Source organism: Cyprinodon tularosa, unplaced genomic scaffold, assembly GCF_016077235.1.
Source record: "Cyprinodon tularosa strain WSP-4 unplaced genomic scaffold, ASM1607723v1 ctg528, whole genome shotgun sequence".
Lineage (NCBI taxonomy): Eukaryota > Metazoa > Chordata > Actinopteri > Cyprinodontiformes > Cyprinodontidae > Cyprinodon > Cyprinodon tularosa.
The window spans coordinates 59,053-74,664 of record NW_024039261.1 but is presented as its reverse complement, the minus strand read 5'-3'; the positions used below and the strand labels follow the sequence as shown (position 1 = coordinate 74,664).

General features: G+C 36.0%; 1 protein-coding gene across 1 annotated transcript; it reads left to right on the top strand.

Moving 5' to 3' along the window:
* The first annotated feature begins 4,302 nt into the window (after positions 1–4,302).
* On the top strand, positions 4,303–11,869 carry epm2a (EPM2A glucan phosphatase, laforin). The gene is made up of 4 exons (XM_038304188.1): positions 4,303–4,748; positions 5,656–5,830; positions 8,916–9,160; positions 11,062–11,869. The coding sequence occupies exons 1-4, from the start codon at positions 4,490–4,492 to the stop codon at positions 11,343–11,345; spliced, it is 963 nt and encodes a 320-aa protein (XP_038160116.1). The 5' UTR covers positions 4,303–4,489; the 3' UTR covers positions 11,346–11,869.
* Positions 11,870–15,612: the final 3,743 nt, after the last annotated feature.

Sequence of the window (15,612 nt, the reverse complement as noted above, 5' to 3'; positions counted from 1 at the left end):
CACTAAACAACAGCGGTTTTGTGGGAAATGTAGGATCATCTAGGTGTCTAAGCAGTGGAGCAAATGCGCCAGCAGGCAGCATCGCGAGATCCGGAGTATCCTGCATAATACTCCATTTCCTATAAGTCATTGCGGGTCTAAGCGGACTGTTCAGCTCGGGCAGAAATGGTGGTGGCTAAAATTATAGTTATATATATTCGACCCAAAATAAACATTGAACGTGTTTTTTAGGCGACAATGTAATTTTGTTTTTGACCAGTTGGTACAATTTCACTAGCCTAAATCTAAAAAACGAGCTCTTACATTTTTTTTTCCTAATAGGGCTCGGGATCCGCTTTGCATTCTGGGACGTGGTTGCCATGTTGACGGCTACGCTAACAATTTCATAGCGCCGACATAACGTATTTGCACGAGGAAAAGCAGAAGAGAAGAACGATGTTGAAGTCCCAAAAAGGATCCGGAATTTACCGGGATACACTTAATAGAGAAGCCAGGGACCGGTATGTTGACAAAATCAGCATCATAAATAATTTGGATCCGTAAGAGGTTCCAAATAATGAGTGGAGCACCGACGACGAGTTGTTGCCACTGTTCTCCTTCTCGGACGTCTTCGGCTACCTTGTTTGTGGAGTAAGCGCATATACCTCAGAACAATACAGAAGCTACAAGTCCTTGGAGTCTCATGTGCAGTTCACCAATGGATGGGTTCAGGAGCTGCAGCTCATAAAGCCAGCAAACACTGGGAACACAGTGATACGCACCAAGGTAAGCTGTGTTCAGCGAGCTCTGACAACTGCTAGTTTAGCAACTTCTAACCGCTAGTGCTGACAACCACTGACGCATGTAATGTTCTTTTAACTAGCTGCTATGTGTTTCAAAGGTGTAGTTTGTAACGGTAACTGCCAACCCTCCGGGTTTCTCACGTATCTGAGCCTTTTCCTGCTGCAGATGTAGGATCAACATGAACGTTAGCCAGACCCGGCTGCAGAAAGAACTTAAAGGGAGGGGGGCATTCCATTTGATTTACTTCAAGCTTAACACTAGCTTGTGACCATTCATTCAGTGAAAGGAATCTCAAATCTTTATCAAAACATTTATTCAAATTATTTAAAAAAATTTAAGAATAATTTGCTGAAATAGAAATCCTTTTCCCCCCCCTTTTTTTTTAAAAAACCAAAAAAAAAAACCCCCCCCCAAAAAACCCCCCCCAAAAAATTTTTTAAAAACCCCCCACCCGGAAAAAAAATTTCCCAAAAAAGGCCCCAAAAAAAAATTAAAAAAAAAAACCCCAAACAAAAACCCCAAAAAACCCAAAAAAAAAAAAAAAAAAACCCCCCCCCAAAACCCCCAAAAAAAAAAAAAAAACCCCCCCCCAAAAAAAAAAAAAAAAAAAAAAAAAAAAAAACCCCAACAAAAAAAACCAACTCCCCCCCCCCCCAAAAGAAAAAACCCCCCAAATTTTTGGGGAAAAAAAAACCCCCCAAAAAATACAAAAAAAAAAACCCAAAGGAAAAAATTTTTTGGGGGGGAAAAAAACCCCCAACCCAAAAAAAACCCCCCAAAAAACCCCAAAAAAAAAAAAAAAACCCCCCCCCAAAAAAAACCCAAAAACCCCCAAAAAACCCCCAAAAAAAACCCCCAAAAAACCAAAAAAAACCCCAAAGGAAACCCCTTTCCAAACAACCCAAACCCCCCCCCAAAAAAAAAACCCCCCCAAAAAAAACCCCCCCCAAAAAAAAAAAAAAAAACCCAAAAAGTTTTTCCCCAAAAAACCCCAAAAAACCCCCCCAAAAAACCCAAAAAAAAAAAAAAACCCCAAAAAAAAAAAAAAAAATTTAAAAAATTTTTAAATTAAAACCCAACAAAAAACCCAAAAAAAAAAACCCCCGGCCCCCCAAAAAAATTTTTTAAACCCCCCAAAAAAAAATTTTAAAAAAAAAACCCCCCCCCCCCAAAAACCAAAAAAAAAAAAACCCCCCCCAAAAAAAAAAAAAAAAAAAAAAAAACAAAAAAAAAAACCCCAAAAAAAAAAAAAACCCCCCCCCCCCCCAAAAAACCCCTTTTGAAAAAAAAAAAAAAAAAAAAACCCCACCCCCCCCCCCCAAAAACCACCCCCCCCCCCCCTTTTTTTCCATAAAAAATTTTTTTTTAATTTTTTTCCTTTTTTTAAAAAAAATTTTTTTTTTTATAAAATTTTAAGGGTTTTTTTTGGGAAAAAATTTTTTAAAAAAAAAAGGGGGAAAAAAATTTTTTCCCTTAAAAAAATTTAGGGGTTTTTTTCCCAAATTTTTTTTTTTAACCCCAAAATTAAAACCCCCAAAAAGGAAAAAAAAATTTTTATAAAAAAATTTTTTTTTAAAATTTTTAATTTTTTTTTAAATTTTTTTAAATTTTTTTAAATTTTATAATAAAAAATTTAAAAAAAATTTTTAAATAAAAAAATTTTTCCCAAACCTTTTTTTTCCCTTTAAAAAAGAAATTTTTAAAAAAAAAAAATTTTTTTTTTAAAAAAATTTTTTTTTAATTTTTAAAAAAAATTTTTAAAAAAATTTTTTTCCCCCCCCCTTTTTTTTTTTCCCCCCCATTGTTTTTTAAAAAGGAAAAAATTTTTTAAAAAAAAAAAAAAAAAATTATTTTTTTTAAAATTTTTTTTTATTTTTTCCTTTTTTTTTTTTTAAAATTTTTTTAACCAAACTGCCTGCACGGGCCCATTTTTGGGTTCTCAAGTTTCACTCCCCCAAAAAAAAAAAAATTTTTTGGCCCCTTTTTTTGGGTTTGGGAAAAAACCCCAAAAAAAAAAAAATTTTTTTTTTTTTAAGGGGAAAAAAAAAATTTTCCCTTTTTTAAAATTTTTTTTTTAAAAAAAAAAACCCCCAAAAAAAGGGTTGACTTTTAAGGTGTGGAATCCAGTGGAGTATTTCACTTTGACGGTGTTCCCTTTCCCTTTTGGAAATCTTCATCCATTTTTCTCTGCCAACTTTTAAACCTTTTAAAGGGGCTTGTTCCCAACCACAGCCGGTTTATTTCAGCACGCCCCGGCCCCTGACAGAAGTCCCCAAATTCCCGTCAGCGGGGCTCTCAGCTTCATCCTCACTGGGGTCTCCACTAAGATAAAAAAAAGGACAACTTTTAGCTAAATGTGCATCCCTGCGCTGAAAAAAGCCCCAGAAGCAACCCTAACGGTTTGGGAAACTGCTGGGGTTTTGTAAGGCTTTTCCGGGCGGGAAAAAGGGCATTTAATACGTCTCATCCATCCCAGGGTACGTCCCGTCCTTTGCCGTTTTCCCCTTTTCCCGTCTCCTTTATAGCGTGCAGTCTGTGTGGCCTTTATCTCAGGTGGGCCCCAAATGTAGTGATGGTGCCCAAATCCGGATGCGAGGGGTACATTTCATTTGCTGGTTTTTCCCGGGACACAATTAAAATTAAAAAATCCCCAGCAGCAGTGTTGAAAAAAAAATAGAACAATAATGTTATCCAAAGATCCTCAATATACACAATTTTTAAAATTGTATTATAATTAATTACATTTCAAAACGGCTTTTAAGCGCTAAAGGGTCCAAAATTTGTAAGTGGTGCAAAGACAGCTGTCAACCTCAGGGGTTTTTTTTTTGAACATGGAGAAAGGGTTTTTCCCGTACCCGGGAGGGAAATGGCCCGTGGTTTTTCTAAACCAAAAAAGGATAAAATGCTATATCAAATGCTACATCCCAACCAAAGAGGATGAAAAACTATATCAAATGCTAAAAAAAACCCAAAGAGGGGTGGAAAAACTAATCAACATCTCTGGGGGCCCCCTTCATGCATGTAAGTGGTTTCCCACGGTAAGGAAGGGAAAAACTGAAGGGAAAAAAATAAAACCGGGGCATCTTAAAAAATTTCCAGAAAAAAATGCAGGAACACACTCGCATTGACACCGGGATACTGTGGAAAGTTATGTTCTGTCGTCTTACAGCCGCGATCCAAGCTAGCCGACGACTCTTTGTTATCTGTGAAACTTGGTCTCCGTGTTTGCGCCTCCAGGCAGGAAAGCGTGGAAAGTTATCCCATTTTGTAGGTTTTTCCCTCGGCGATCATGTGATGCGCTGTTACAGCCCACAATACTGCAACGGTTTACCATGGTTGAAATCAAGTTACGGTGAAATTAAACGAAATAAAACACGGCTGAGAGGGAGTACAGTACGCGTTAGTCACAGGTAATAATCTAAGGAAGCCGTAAAGTGCGCCGTCAACATGGCTACCACGCAAAGTGGTAACGTCACGACGACCAAGCCCTATTCCAGAGAATTTACAACGATTTTTCTACGGACTGACAACGTTTTTTTTTTTTTTTAGAAATGACAACATTTTCCCTAGTACTAGACAACTGTTTTTCTCAGAGCTGCACAGCGTTGCTATTTTAAGATCACAGTCTGCAACTGGATTGATTTACATGACCAACCTCATAACTAAACGCTCTAACACTGGTGACCTGATTTAGAAACGTTTAGTTATGGCTGAGAAAATGTTATTTAGATTCGGTGTCATTCTGACTTCGGAGTCCTCGGACGTTGAGGTTTTAGTTCTGGGTTCGCGAGAGGAAATGGGCCACTGGGAGCCGAATAGAGCGGTTCGTATGAAAGCCTCCCACAAGCTACCGTCACCAGATCAGCCGTGTCTGTGGACCTGTGAGGTGGAGCTGGCCGAGCCGTTCAAAGACACTTTTTGGTTCAAGTTCATCAAAAGGATAAAGGATAGTTTTATCTGGGAAGGTACGCAATGGGTCATATCGATACAAACAGACATGACACTGAAACGAACGAATAAAAATGTAGGTTAGCCTAAAATTGAGACAAAATAAAGATTCAGTTATTGCATGCGCATTTGCTGCAATACACCTTTTCGTCGACATGATGGCGCCAAATTACTTTAGTATTTGAAGAACGTTTATATAACAGTTTCTCATTATGAAATAGCAAATTAGCTTATTAAGAATAAAATGACGTGTCTGAAATCTACTAGGAAGATTAATAGTGTTATATAAAGAGGTTAATTTCATTGATTTGTTCCAGGGGCTTTTTTTAAACATCTTTGAAATAAAAAAAAATGGTTAATATTCATTTAAATCTTCGATTAACCGCTGTCATTGAACAGCAAAACACTGAACAGCAAAACTAAAGCTAAAGCCATATTAGATTATAGAATTAAACTCATCTGATGTTTATATTTGAGCCATTGCATAAAAAAAGATCTAGCTTTCTGTTATTAAAAAATGTTTAGAAATTCTCTTTTTAAAAAATGTTTTTCTGTTTAGAAAAAATAAATATCTTTTAAGAGCCAGAGATCAGGATAGGGCCTTTTTAAAAAAAATCTTATGACTGCTGGGTCAAATACTGAAAAATTCTACTTTTTTGAAATGATATTTATTCAATCTAATACCACTGTCCCATGATTCTACATTTGATTGAAAAGTAAGCATTCAGGACCACTGTATCACCTGTTTGAATTCATAAGCACAGATATCAATACAGAATATTGAATATTGACCCATTAATACTTCATTTCGTCTAGGATGCTGTATATTTATAATTGATACTTTCTGAGTAATTAGGGGAAACTAACAGATAATTTATATTTTTCAGTCTCAGGCTGTCAATATGTGTTCTTTTTTGTCCACAGGTAGCGGTCCGAGTCATGACAGGCTTTGCTCGTACGATGAGAGAAATGTAGTGGATGGAGTGTACTGCCATCCAATTGATCACTGGATAGAGGAAACAGGACGCACCGATGAGATGAGACACACCACTAATTTCTACTTTAAAGTTGCAGGTCAGAAGGCCATACATTTCTCCAGGTAACAGTATATGTAGATATACTTTTTTTTAAATTTTATTAACAGTTCTTTTTATTTGTCATCTATGGTAAATCATTTTTTACATTTAGCTATAAGATCCTTTTTTATTAAGTTTTGTACACAGTCTAAGACTTTTACATCTACAAGCAAACTTCAGAAAATAATAGATGTTGTATTTTGGTGTATTAACAATTCTATGAAATACCGGTCTGTCTTGAAGGATATTTTGTTTTTCCATTTGACATGTTTGTCATTTGTGCATTATATGCATGATCCAGCTCCCAAAATGCCAGAATAAAAACAACATAGCTTTTCTTTTCAAGAAGAAAAAAATAAATTAGGTCTTCAGGGGCTTGAGTAACTTTATTTTCTTTTTACAGTATAAAAAAGGAAGCTTTGGAGAAGGATGTGAGGAGAGGCAGAAAATGCTTTACTTAGAGCTACCCTGATATTTAGATACTATTGCTGTGGGAGCCTTAAACATTTGGTCTCTAGATAACCCTCAATAGTGACTATTTCTTGAATCAGACATCAGGCAGATCTCTTCACCTAGCCACATTTCTGCAGATAAGCAGTCTTTCCTTAAAAATTGGTTTTTTCTATATATTTCTATATATATTCTGTATTTTGTCAGCAGGTTGGATTTCTGCCTTCATTATATTCTTAATCATGTTTCTTGACACAACTCTTTAATCTTGATGATAGCTACAGAAAAGATACACTCAGCTTTAATATACACTACAGTTAGGTTCTGCTTAAGGATTCTTTAGACCTCTGCCTTGGATACAATACAAATACCTTGTTCTGTTTATACGAAGGTTTTTTAGGAGTGATTTTGAAGAATTAGACCATTTTTGTTGTTTAAAAATTTTTCTAGACCCCAAATGGATTTAGGGCTAAAATCTTTGATCTTGCTAGAAATGGATAAATTCTGGGAAGACAAAAAAGAAAATCATGTTAATGGATGATTTTATCGGATATGAGCTATTTTGCTGAAGTAGTGGTCACGTTTAAAGTCTCTAGGTAGGGGAAATATGAGTGCTCGCTACATTACCCCCCACCCCACCTCCTCAGTTTTACAGTTTAGTTTTTATTTAGTTAACAGTTATCTTTTGTATCTCTGCTTCTCTCGGTATGTCTGCTTCTGTCTCCTTGAACCCCAGTCGGCCTCGGCAGTTGGTCACTCCCACTCAGCCTAGTTCTGCTTTGTTAAAAGGGAGTTTTTCCTCTCCCGTGTCGTTACATGCATGATCGGTATGAGGGATTGCTAAAGAGTCAATGAGTCGATGCATGAGTTGATGGTTTTCCTTAGAAAACTATTAACCAATCTGACTATATGATCGGGTTGAACTGTTTCCTTAAAGCCTTGAGAGGACATGTTTTGTGAATTGGCGCTATATAAATAAACTTAAGTGAATTGAATTGGTGCCTTAAGTTTCAATAATAAAAAACATGATATCAGGGATTGTAATGGGACAAAACGTAAAAAGGCTCAAGGACTTTGAATGCTTTTACAACGCCCTTTAAACACAGCTGGTGTAAATGACTTCTCTAATCTCCCATATGAAAAATATTTAAGCAAAAAATAGGCAAATATTATTAATTATTTCCTTTCTACAGAAGGAGAAAAGGGGGAAAATTAAGTATTTATTATTTATTTTATATTAAGCCATAAAGATGAGGTATGTATTTGAATAACTTGACAGTGGTATGCATGATATTAACAGTCAAACTGCAACTCTCCATCTATTTTAACCTCTTTTTGCAGAACAAACATTTTTGTTAGTTAAAACATCCACTTTGCTATATAATAAAAGCATTTTTGCACCAGTTGAATCCATATATACTCACTAGTTAGCAAACAGTGGCTGTCTTTAATGCTGTCCTTCATCTATGGTAAGTTTAAAGAGCAGTTCTTTGCCTTGTTCGGCTTCCTTCTCTTTCTGCTGTTCTCTGCTTTGATCTCCTGCCAAACATACAACTTTAAGACGTCATGAACTTCGGTTAACTGCTAAGGCATCAGCAGGAGCAAGAGACAGTAAATGTCATGTTTTAAACAAGTGGAGCTGGCGTTAGCTCTGTCAGAAGCAATAGAAAGAACTTCTCAGTATGTTTTATTACTATATTTGAGTAAGATCTACATCTTAGACTTTTGCGAATCAAAGCCCACGCATATAAAGTTTTTTGTGGGGGATAAAGTCAGCACCACGCTGCAGAAGGGACAACAGAAATGGGCCACAGATCCCTGAAGTTTTTATTGCTTTACTTGCATAAGAATGAGCTGGCCTTTCTCATGCCATCAGGTTTTAATTTGTCCCTAAAAGACCTAACAAGGCTTATGTCAAGGTCTGGTGTTCAGGAGGAAGCATGGTGAATTTGTAACTTGCCTATTAATAGCTTCTAATTAAGCTTCTCCAATTGTGCATTCATAAAGGCCTTTATATCGTACACACACTCTGCATGGTAAGTCATCAATACACTCAAAGACACTTTCTCATTTTATAACTAACCAGTCATGCTCATAATTAAAAATGGAGGAATCTAATAATTTTATGGACTATTATTTATTTTCATTTGTCAGAAAAAAAAATATATTTTTTAAACTGCTTTTTTGTCTCTCTCTTTTTTTGTTTTCAAGAGGGACAAAAAAAGCGGTTTAAAAAAAAAAAAAACAGCTGATAAGAACCACAGCACTGCAGTGGGAATTCATATATTAACAGTGTCCGTTCTGTCTTTCACGTCTCACCTCCTCTTTCTGTTGGCTTTATGCACACTAATGCTCTAAGGAATCTGCCTCAAGCCATAGGGTCCAGGAAAAAAATAGCAGGAACATGAGAGCTGTGATTGAGAATGGAGAACAATGAGAGAAGAAACATAAAGGAGAAGCCTTTTGATAGCAGTTTGAAATGGGAAAGTTAGCTTTCCCCTAATTGGCAAACTTCAAAAGTAAAAGTCAGATTTGCTCACAGGATATTACATACTAGACTACAACTTACCTAGAAACCAATATTTATTTATTTTACACATAACACATTCTTTAAGAACTGACAATAATTATAAATCTGTCCCTGCCTGCTGATCCTAGAGTTCTGCCACGTGTCTGGCTAGGAAGCTGCCCTCGACAGGTGGAACATGTGACCATAAAGATGAAGCACGAATTGGGCATCACTGCCGTGATGAACTTCCAGACGGAGTGGGATGTAGTTAACAACTCTGGTGGATGCCGACGTAACCTGATGGAAGCCATGACACCTGAGACCTTAATGCATTTGTACAAGGACTATGGCATTGTGTATGTGTGGCTACCAACACCCGACATGAGCACAGAAGGCAAGGATAAGTCTTTTTTCTTTTTACATTTAAATACTGTATAAATTATGGAGTTAGACACTATTAAAAAGGGGAATGAATTTAAAAACAAAATATAATTGAACTGAAATCTACTTTATTTTTAATTAAACCAAGCTGTGATAGTTCATTAGTCATAAACAATAAACATAAAATCCTGAAAATAACCCACTACATGTAAGAAGATTCTAAACTGTCCTTTATGAGAATAGTTTTATCCAATTCTTACTTCATATGGAACTATAGTGGTTCACCATTTGGAGGCATCTGTTTTATTTCACCAAAATAAGAGTTTAAGATTTTATAAGAGCTTAATGTGTGCAGAATTTAGTATGAATTTTGTCCATTAAGATCCAATAAGAGGAAAAAAAATTTTTAAATTGTTCACTTTTTTTGTGCAAAATGATAATAATACTTACTGTTTATCTAAATTGTGTTTCACAACTTAGTTTGTACTCCATCCATTTTTAGTGCAGCTCATCCTCCATCCTCCTATAACTGTTCATGCATACGATCAGCTTTAGATGTCATAAATGTTGGTGTTATGGCATCTAAAGTGTTAAGGCACAAGAATGTAGTTAAAACTTCAATTTTATTAAATTGGGAAGTAAAGATGATATTTATTAGCCCGCTTAAGACTTCATCTCTGACCAATGTGTAAACTGTATTTAATTTCAGCTCACTTCAATAATACACTTTAGATCCCAACAGAAAAATAAATGTGTTCTTTATAGGTATTGGTAGCTGTAGGTAGGAAGGATCTTCTATGGCACTCTGTGCTGTGTCAGTTCAAAAGACGCCTTTGTTGTTCTTTAAAAGTCTTCTGAAAGGATGCTCACTGTTGTCCCTAAGGTTCTGCATTTTAAAAAGAATATTTTATTTGTGAAAAAAATCTCTGTAGGTTCTAGAGGAGTTCCTAGAACAAAGCCAACTTTATTAGCTTGCTGAAATCATTTAAGTTATTTGATCTGATGCTGTTACCCCAGCAGAGGATGGTGGAATTGATCTCACTCTCCACAACAGACTTATAGAGGATTTGCAGCGTCTTACTGCAAAAACTGAAGGACCTAAGCTTCCTTAGGAAGTACGCTCTACTCTGCCCCTTCTTGTAGACAGCTACACAGTTGAGTCTCCAGGTGGAGAGCAAGGCGTTTATACTCCTCCACCACCTTCTCTACTTCTGCGTTCATATTAATAGCATTCAACTTCTTCCTGATTATTCTAAAATCTACTCTAATCTCCCTTGTTTTCTTCATAGACATGTGCTGAGGCCTAAAGCAGCAATGGACAGAATCTGCCTTAGAGAGGATATCACATTCTTTATCTGTGATGCTCTAATCCCTCGCAATGTAAAATCACTGTGTCCCCCCATTTTATAAACAAAAAAGTAATCAGACAATGCATTTACAGTATATTACAGAATTTGATGAATGCAATGAAATAATCTTAAAATACAAAAAACGTAGAAATCCATATATTTATTTTTCAAAAATTTTCCTAGGACCCTTATGTTAGCAGTTAAAGACTCAGCACAGCACAATTTGAGGTTGTATTTATTACTCGTAAGGTACAATATGATAAAATCTCAAACAATCCATTATAGCCAATTACAATTGGACAAATATTTATGGGTGTAAATCTTTAGTTTTACTGTGTATGGTTATATTTTTTCATAAAAGATAAAAAAAAGACTTAAAAAGGTTTCATATTTTCCTTTCACAGCATGTGGAAAAAAAGATTTCAACTACTGATGAATACTCATGTTTTACAACATCCTTTAATGTGGAATATGTGATTTACTCAATGAAGACTAGCAATACTAATTATGTTAATGTGGATCTGAGAGAATAGCATAATCATGGTGTATCTTTCTTTCTTTGAAGGTCGGATTAGGATGCTTCCACAGGCTGTATTCCTCCTTCACGGCCTCTTGGAGAACGGCCACACTGTGTACGTCCACTGTAACGCCGGGGTCGGCAGGTCCACGGCGGCTGTATGCGGTCTTCTCATATACATCCTCGGCTGGAGCCTCAGGAAGGTGCAGTACTTTGTCACAGCAAAGAGGCCACCAGTCTACATAGACGAAGAAGCTTTAGTCCAAGCCCAGCCGGACTTCCTCCAGAAGTTTGGTCAGCTGCGCTCATCTGTCTCTTACCCAGAGACTTGACAGCTGAGAGGTCTCATCTGTAATCTGGAAGCAGAGCGGAAGATTGACCATGTCTCATTCTTAAAAATGAGTCAGAAGGTGAAAATAACATGAAACAATTAAAAAAACTTCTCCACTAAACTCGAACATATGCAAATAACCCACTTGAGCTGAGTGGTTTCAGAATGTGGTTGATTTCTGAGTCTTTAGAGAGAGTTCCGCAGGCTGCCAGAAGGGATGTTGCAAGTAATTAATCATACTGTGTTAGCTTTTAACTTTGAACACTTGCCCCACACGCTGTTGCAAAGTATGGATCCTGTTAGTAATTTTCAGCATATGCCATTAGGGGATGGTTTGGAAAGACCTTTTCTTCAGGCCCTTTAGCTTCTAATCAATAAACGGAGTTGACATTTGGAAAACGCGTTAAAATGAAATGAATAAAAACAACATCCACAAAGTCGAATACAAAATAAACGGAGAGCTGGCACAGAGCCACATGTTTCTATTTAGTACCATAGACAGAATGTATAAAAAGAAAAACATGATCTTGTCTCAGTTTTTTTTTGTTCTCTTTATTTCCTCCAGCATATTATGTCCATCAGTTGATAATGACTCTATCGTTGTGCTTTCTATTTAGTTTGCCTTTTGATTGAGAAGAAATGGTGTCTATCGTTGTCTTCCTGAACTGGATTGTAATGCCACATGGCAGCTGTACTCCGAGCCAGAGACACACATCTACCCTCAAATCTAATAAACCAAGAGGGACTTTAGCTCCTCTCTGAGGTATTTGCCTCCCAGACATCAAGGAGTACAGCTGTCTCTCACAGTGCTTATTTGGAGCATTTCCTCCTTCATGTTGCTGTCGGAATCCATCTTCAGAATAACAACAACAGCATCATTTTCAGGTCATACTTTATAGATTTATAAGCCCTTTTAAAATAGAAAGCTTTTTTTGAACATGTCTTTTATTTTTTGTTAGACAAAATGTTTTTAATCTAAATTGAATTAGAAAAAAGTAAGTCACTTTGGAGACTAAGAAACTGTGTCCTAAAGCATAAAAAACTGTATTGTTACTTTTCCGTGACGTCTCCTCAGTCGCAATTTATTCCATGTTTTAAAAAATAAAATGTTTCTATTTTATCACAAAGCCATTCAAAACCTTTGAGTTAAATAGGATGTATACCTGTGAAGGTAACCATCCAAACACACTTAGTTCACGTGTAAGATAAGAAACTCAAATAAAATAAGCCAAAATATTCGGAAGAGAATAGTTGATCTTCAAAAGCTTGGTTCATACTTTCCAAATTAATTAATGGGGTGCTTTCCACTGTTTAAAAGATTTGCAAGTATAAAGAGCATGATAATGCCTTGTCAGTTTTGTTTGTATCGTTTCCCGAATACAAGTAAAAATCTGAACTTCAGTTTTAAAAAAAATATTTGTGGACAGAGCTAAAAAAAAAAAATGTTTGAGGAACGGGCTCAAATTCCAATTTACTAGTTTAAGTATTCCTAAAATGTTTGATGGAAGTTAGAGCATTTAAAAAGGAAATTTACAAAGTACAAATAACATGTTGTTATGATCTTAATATTTTGGACCTTTTGTTTCTGTTTAAGTTTTTTATTTTTTGGGGTTCTCAAGCTTGCTTTGATTTCTTTTGTGTTTTCCAGATTCATATCATTTTTGCATTCTTAGTTTTTCTCTTCCTGGTTATGTCTTTTCTTCATAATGTTGGTATTATGTATTTCTTGGTCTAGTTTTATTTATACGTAGTTATTCTTTCTCTTTTCTCTTATCTTTAGGTTTCAGTTCCTTTTCCTTTTAGGCTGCTCCAAAATTCTTGATAATTTTAATGATAAACCTCAAAAGATGAGACATGCAGATGCATCATGTTGACAGACACAGCTTAGTGAGTCAGTCAGTTAGAAACAACTCCTGTATCGGTCATATGACTTTCTAGAAACAGCATGCGCAACGATACCGAGAAAGAGTCTTTCTTACCAGAAAAACCCTTTTAGCAATCAGTTTTGCAGGCAGTACACCTAAAAGAAACTTGATAAATAATATGTTGCTGGATTTATGTGGACAGCAGAGTCCTGTGCACTTTATAGAGGCAGTGTATAAGGCTCCAGTTGTATTTTAGAGGCTTAATGACAGAAGTGGCCAACACCGGTTCTCAGGAGCCTCTGTCCTGTTCTTGGACTGCTGAATTACTTCCTCAGTGAGATATTGCATTCTGTAGAGGTGTGTTGATCAATCATTCATTTGATTCTGCTGTGTTGAACCAGGGGGAAATATAAAACATGTACTCTCTCCTTAAAGTATATGATTTGCCAACCCCTGTTGTTCAACTATGCTTGAAATTAGTATTAGTTTCAAAGGTACATTAAAAAGGATTGATTCATATGTGGAAAAAATTATGCATCTGTTTTTTGCATCTACTTAAGCATACTGAGTTACTTAAACACAATAGTTTCATATCCTAGCCTGCTAACATGAAATAAGTGTGTTAAAGTAGATGCAAGAAAAGGATGCATTATTTTTTTCAGTGTATACAGCGGGGGAAATAAATATCGAAAATGCCACCATTTTTCTGAGTAAATATATTTCTAGAGCTCCTATTGACACAACATTTTCAGATGTCGGTAAAAATCCATGCAATCCCCACATACAAAGAAATTAGAGCATAGATGTCCTGAAATTAAGTTATGTGTAGTAAACGGAAATGGAACAGAAAAATAAGCTAAACTGCATATTGGTATTTCTACTGTACTGTTGTCTCAAAGCATATGGTGCTTGGTTGTGCTACAGTATAACAGTCGGTGCCTTTTTTGGTGCTATTTGCATGATCCTCTCATGCATATGTAGATGTTCGGTTAACCTCTAAGTGTAAATTATCATTAGAAATGATTTTATGCGTCTATGTTTTTTGTGCAGTGTGCCTCTGTGTTACACAGTGATGAACTTGAGACCTGCCGACAGTCTGGATGTATTAGTCCTTAGCATCTAGCATCTTAAGTAGACATGTTAGACTTTTGCATAAAGGTTCACTGTATTCATCTCATAAGAACAGTTTTTTATTTGCTTGTTTCGATTAGCAAGTGAATTTAATGCTAATTCAACAGAAAGATATTTTTTTTTTACTTTGCTCCCAGACATAGCTCCATCTTTGTTGTCAGGTGCTGACAATATGCAGATAATTGAATTTGATCCTCCAGAACCAATATTGAAAACGCTGATGGGCACGCATGTCTCAGCAGACATCAGCAGCAGCATTTCTCCCGCTAGCTTCGTTTTCTTTGTCAGAGTTTCTTATAAAAAAAAAAAAAAAGAAATACAAAGACTTGTTAGTGCGTCAAACAACTCCATCATGTCAAAGAGTTCCAGGAATAAGGGTGACTCTGTAATGCGAGGAAGTAAAGTACTGAGTAACAGAGAGGCATGTGCAGGGACAATCTAAACTGATCTGCCCGGACAACTGAACTTAGTGTTATTTGCAATGTGAGGGATTTGCAAATACTGCAATAGGCAGCACCCCACTGACAATCAATAAAATGCAGCCTTTGTCCAGGCTAACAAATACAGCCTCAATATTTATTACACAAACAATGAATAAAGACTAGACATTCTTTATACTGTTTATACACGGTTCAGTGCATAGTAATACGCACATTATTCATTAAATTAATTTCCTGTGTAGCAGGTAAAATGTTCCTATTTGGAAAGAAAGGTAGAGGCTTAATTATTTCCCTGATGTTGGTAAGATTCACTGTTACAGTAAGTTAATTGTGTTTCTACATTTGCTCTCTTTTGAACTAGTAAATTCAAGATGGTTTTTGATGGTTTAAACAAATAATATCAAACTAGTCAAGGTAATCACTTCTTTTACACTAAACAAAAAAGTCCAAGCCACAAACACTGAATATGTGTACGGCTGAAGGTTTTAGTTAACTTTCAGCAATCTGGAATTTTAGTGCTATGGCCTTGAGTCCGGTGATCTGCACCTGATTTCTCCTGATAACACCTGGTGTTACATTTATTCCCTGCAGACAAAATTTGAATTCATGACTCGGTGGCTAGACGGTTTCTTAGTTGGAATTTAAAAAGCTTTGGTTGATTAATGTAGCCTTGTGTATGAGTTTCAACAAGACTAATCTCTGTCACACACAGATTGCTTATGTTCTCATTACACGTGGGTGTAAGTAATGACACTGGATCGTTGTTCACTGTGGCAGGACGGCAGAGATTTTTTTATTTTAATTTCAACACCGCACTCCTAGCTATACAAAT

Bases quoted from the DNA above. Each gene is read 5' to 3' on its own strand.
- epm2a (XM_038304188.1), top strand. From the start codon at position 4,490: ATGGCTGAGAAAATGTTATTTAGATTCGGTGTCATTCTGACTTCGGAG. The intron at 5,831-8,915 runs GTAACAGTATAT...TGCTGATCCTAG, and splicing joins AAGGCCATACATTTCTCCAG to AGTTCTGCCACGTGTCTGGC. The intron at 9,161-11,061 runs GCAAGGATAAGT...CTTTCTTTGAAG, and splicing joins ACCCGACATGAGCACAGAAG to GTCGGATTAGGATGCTTCCA.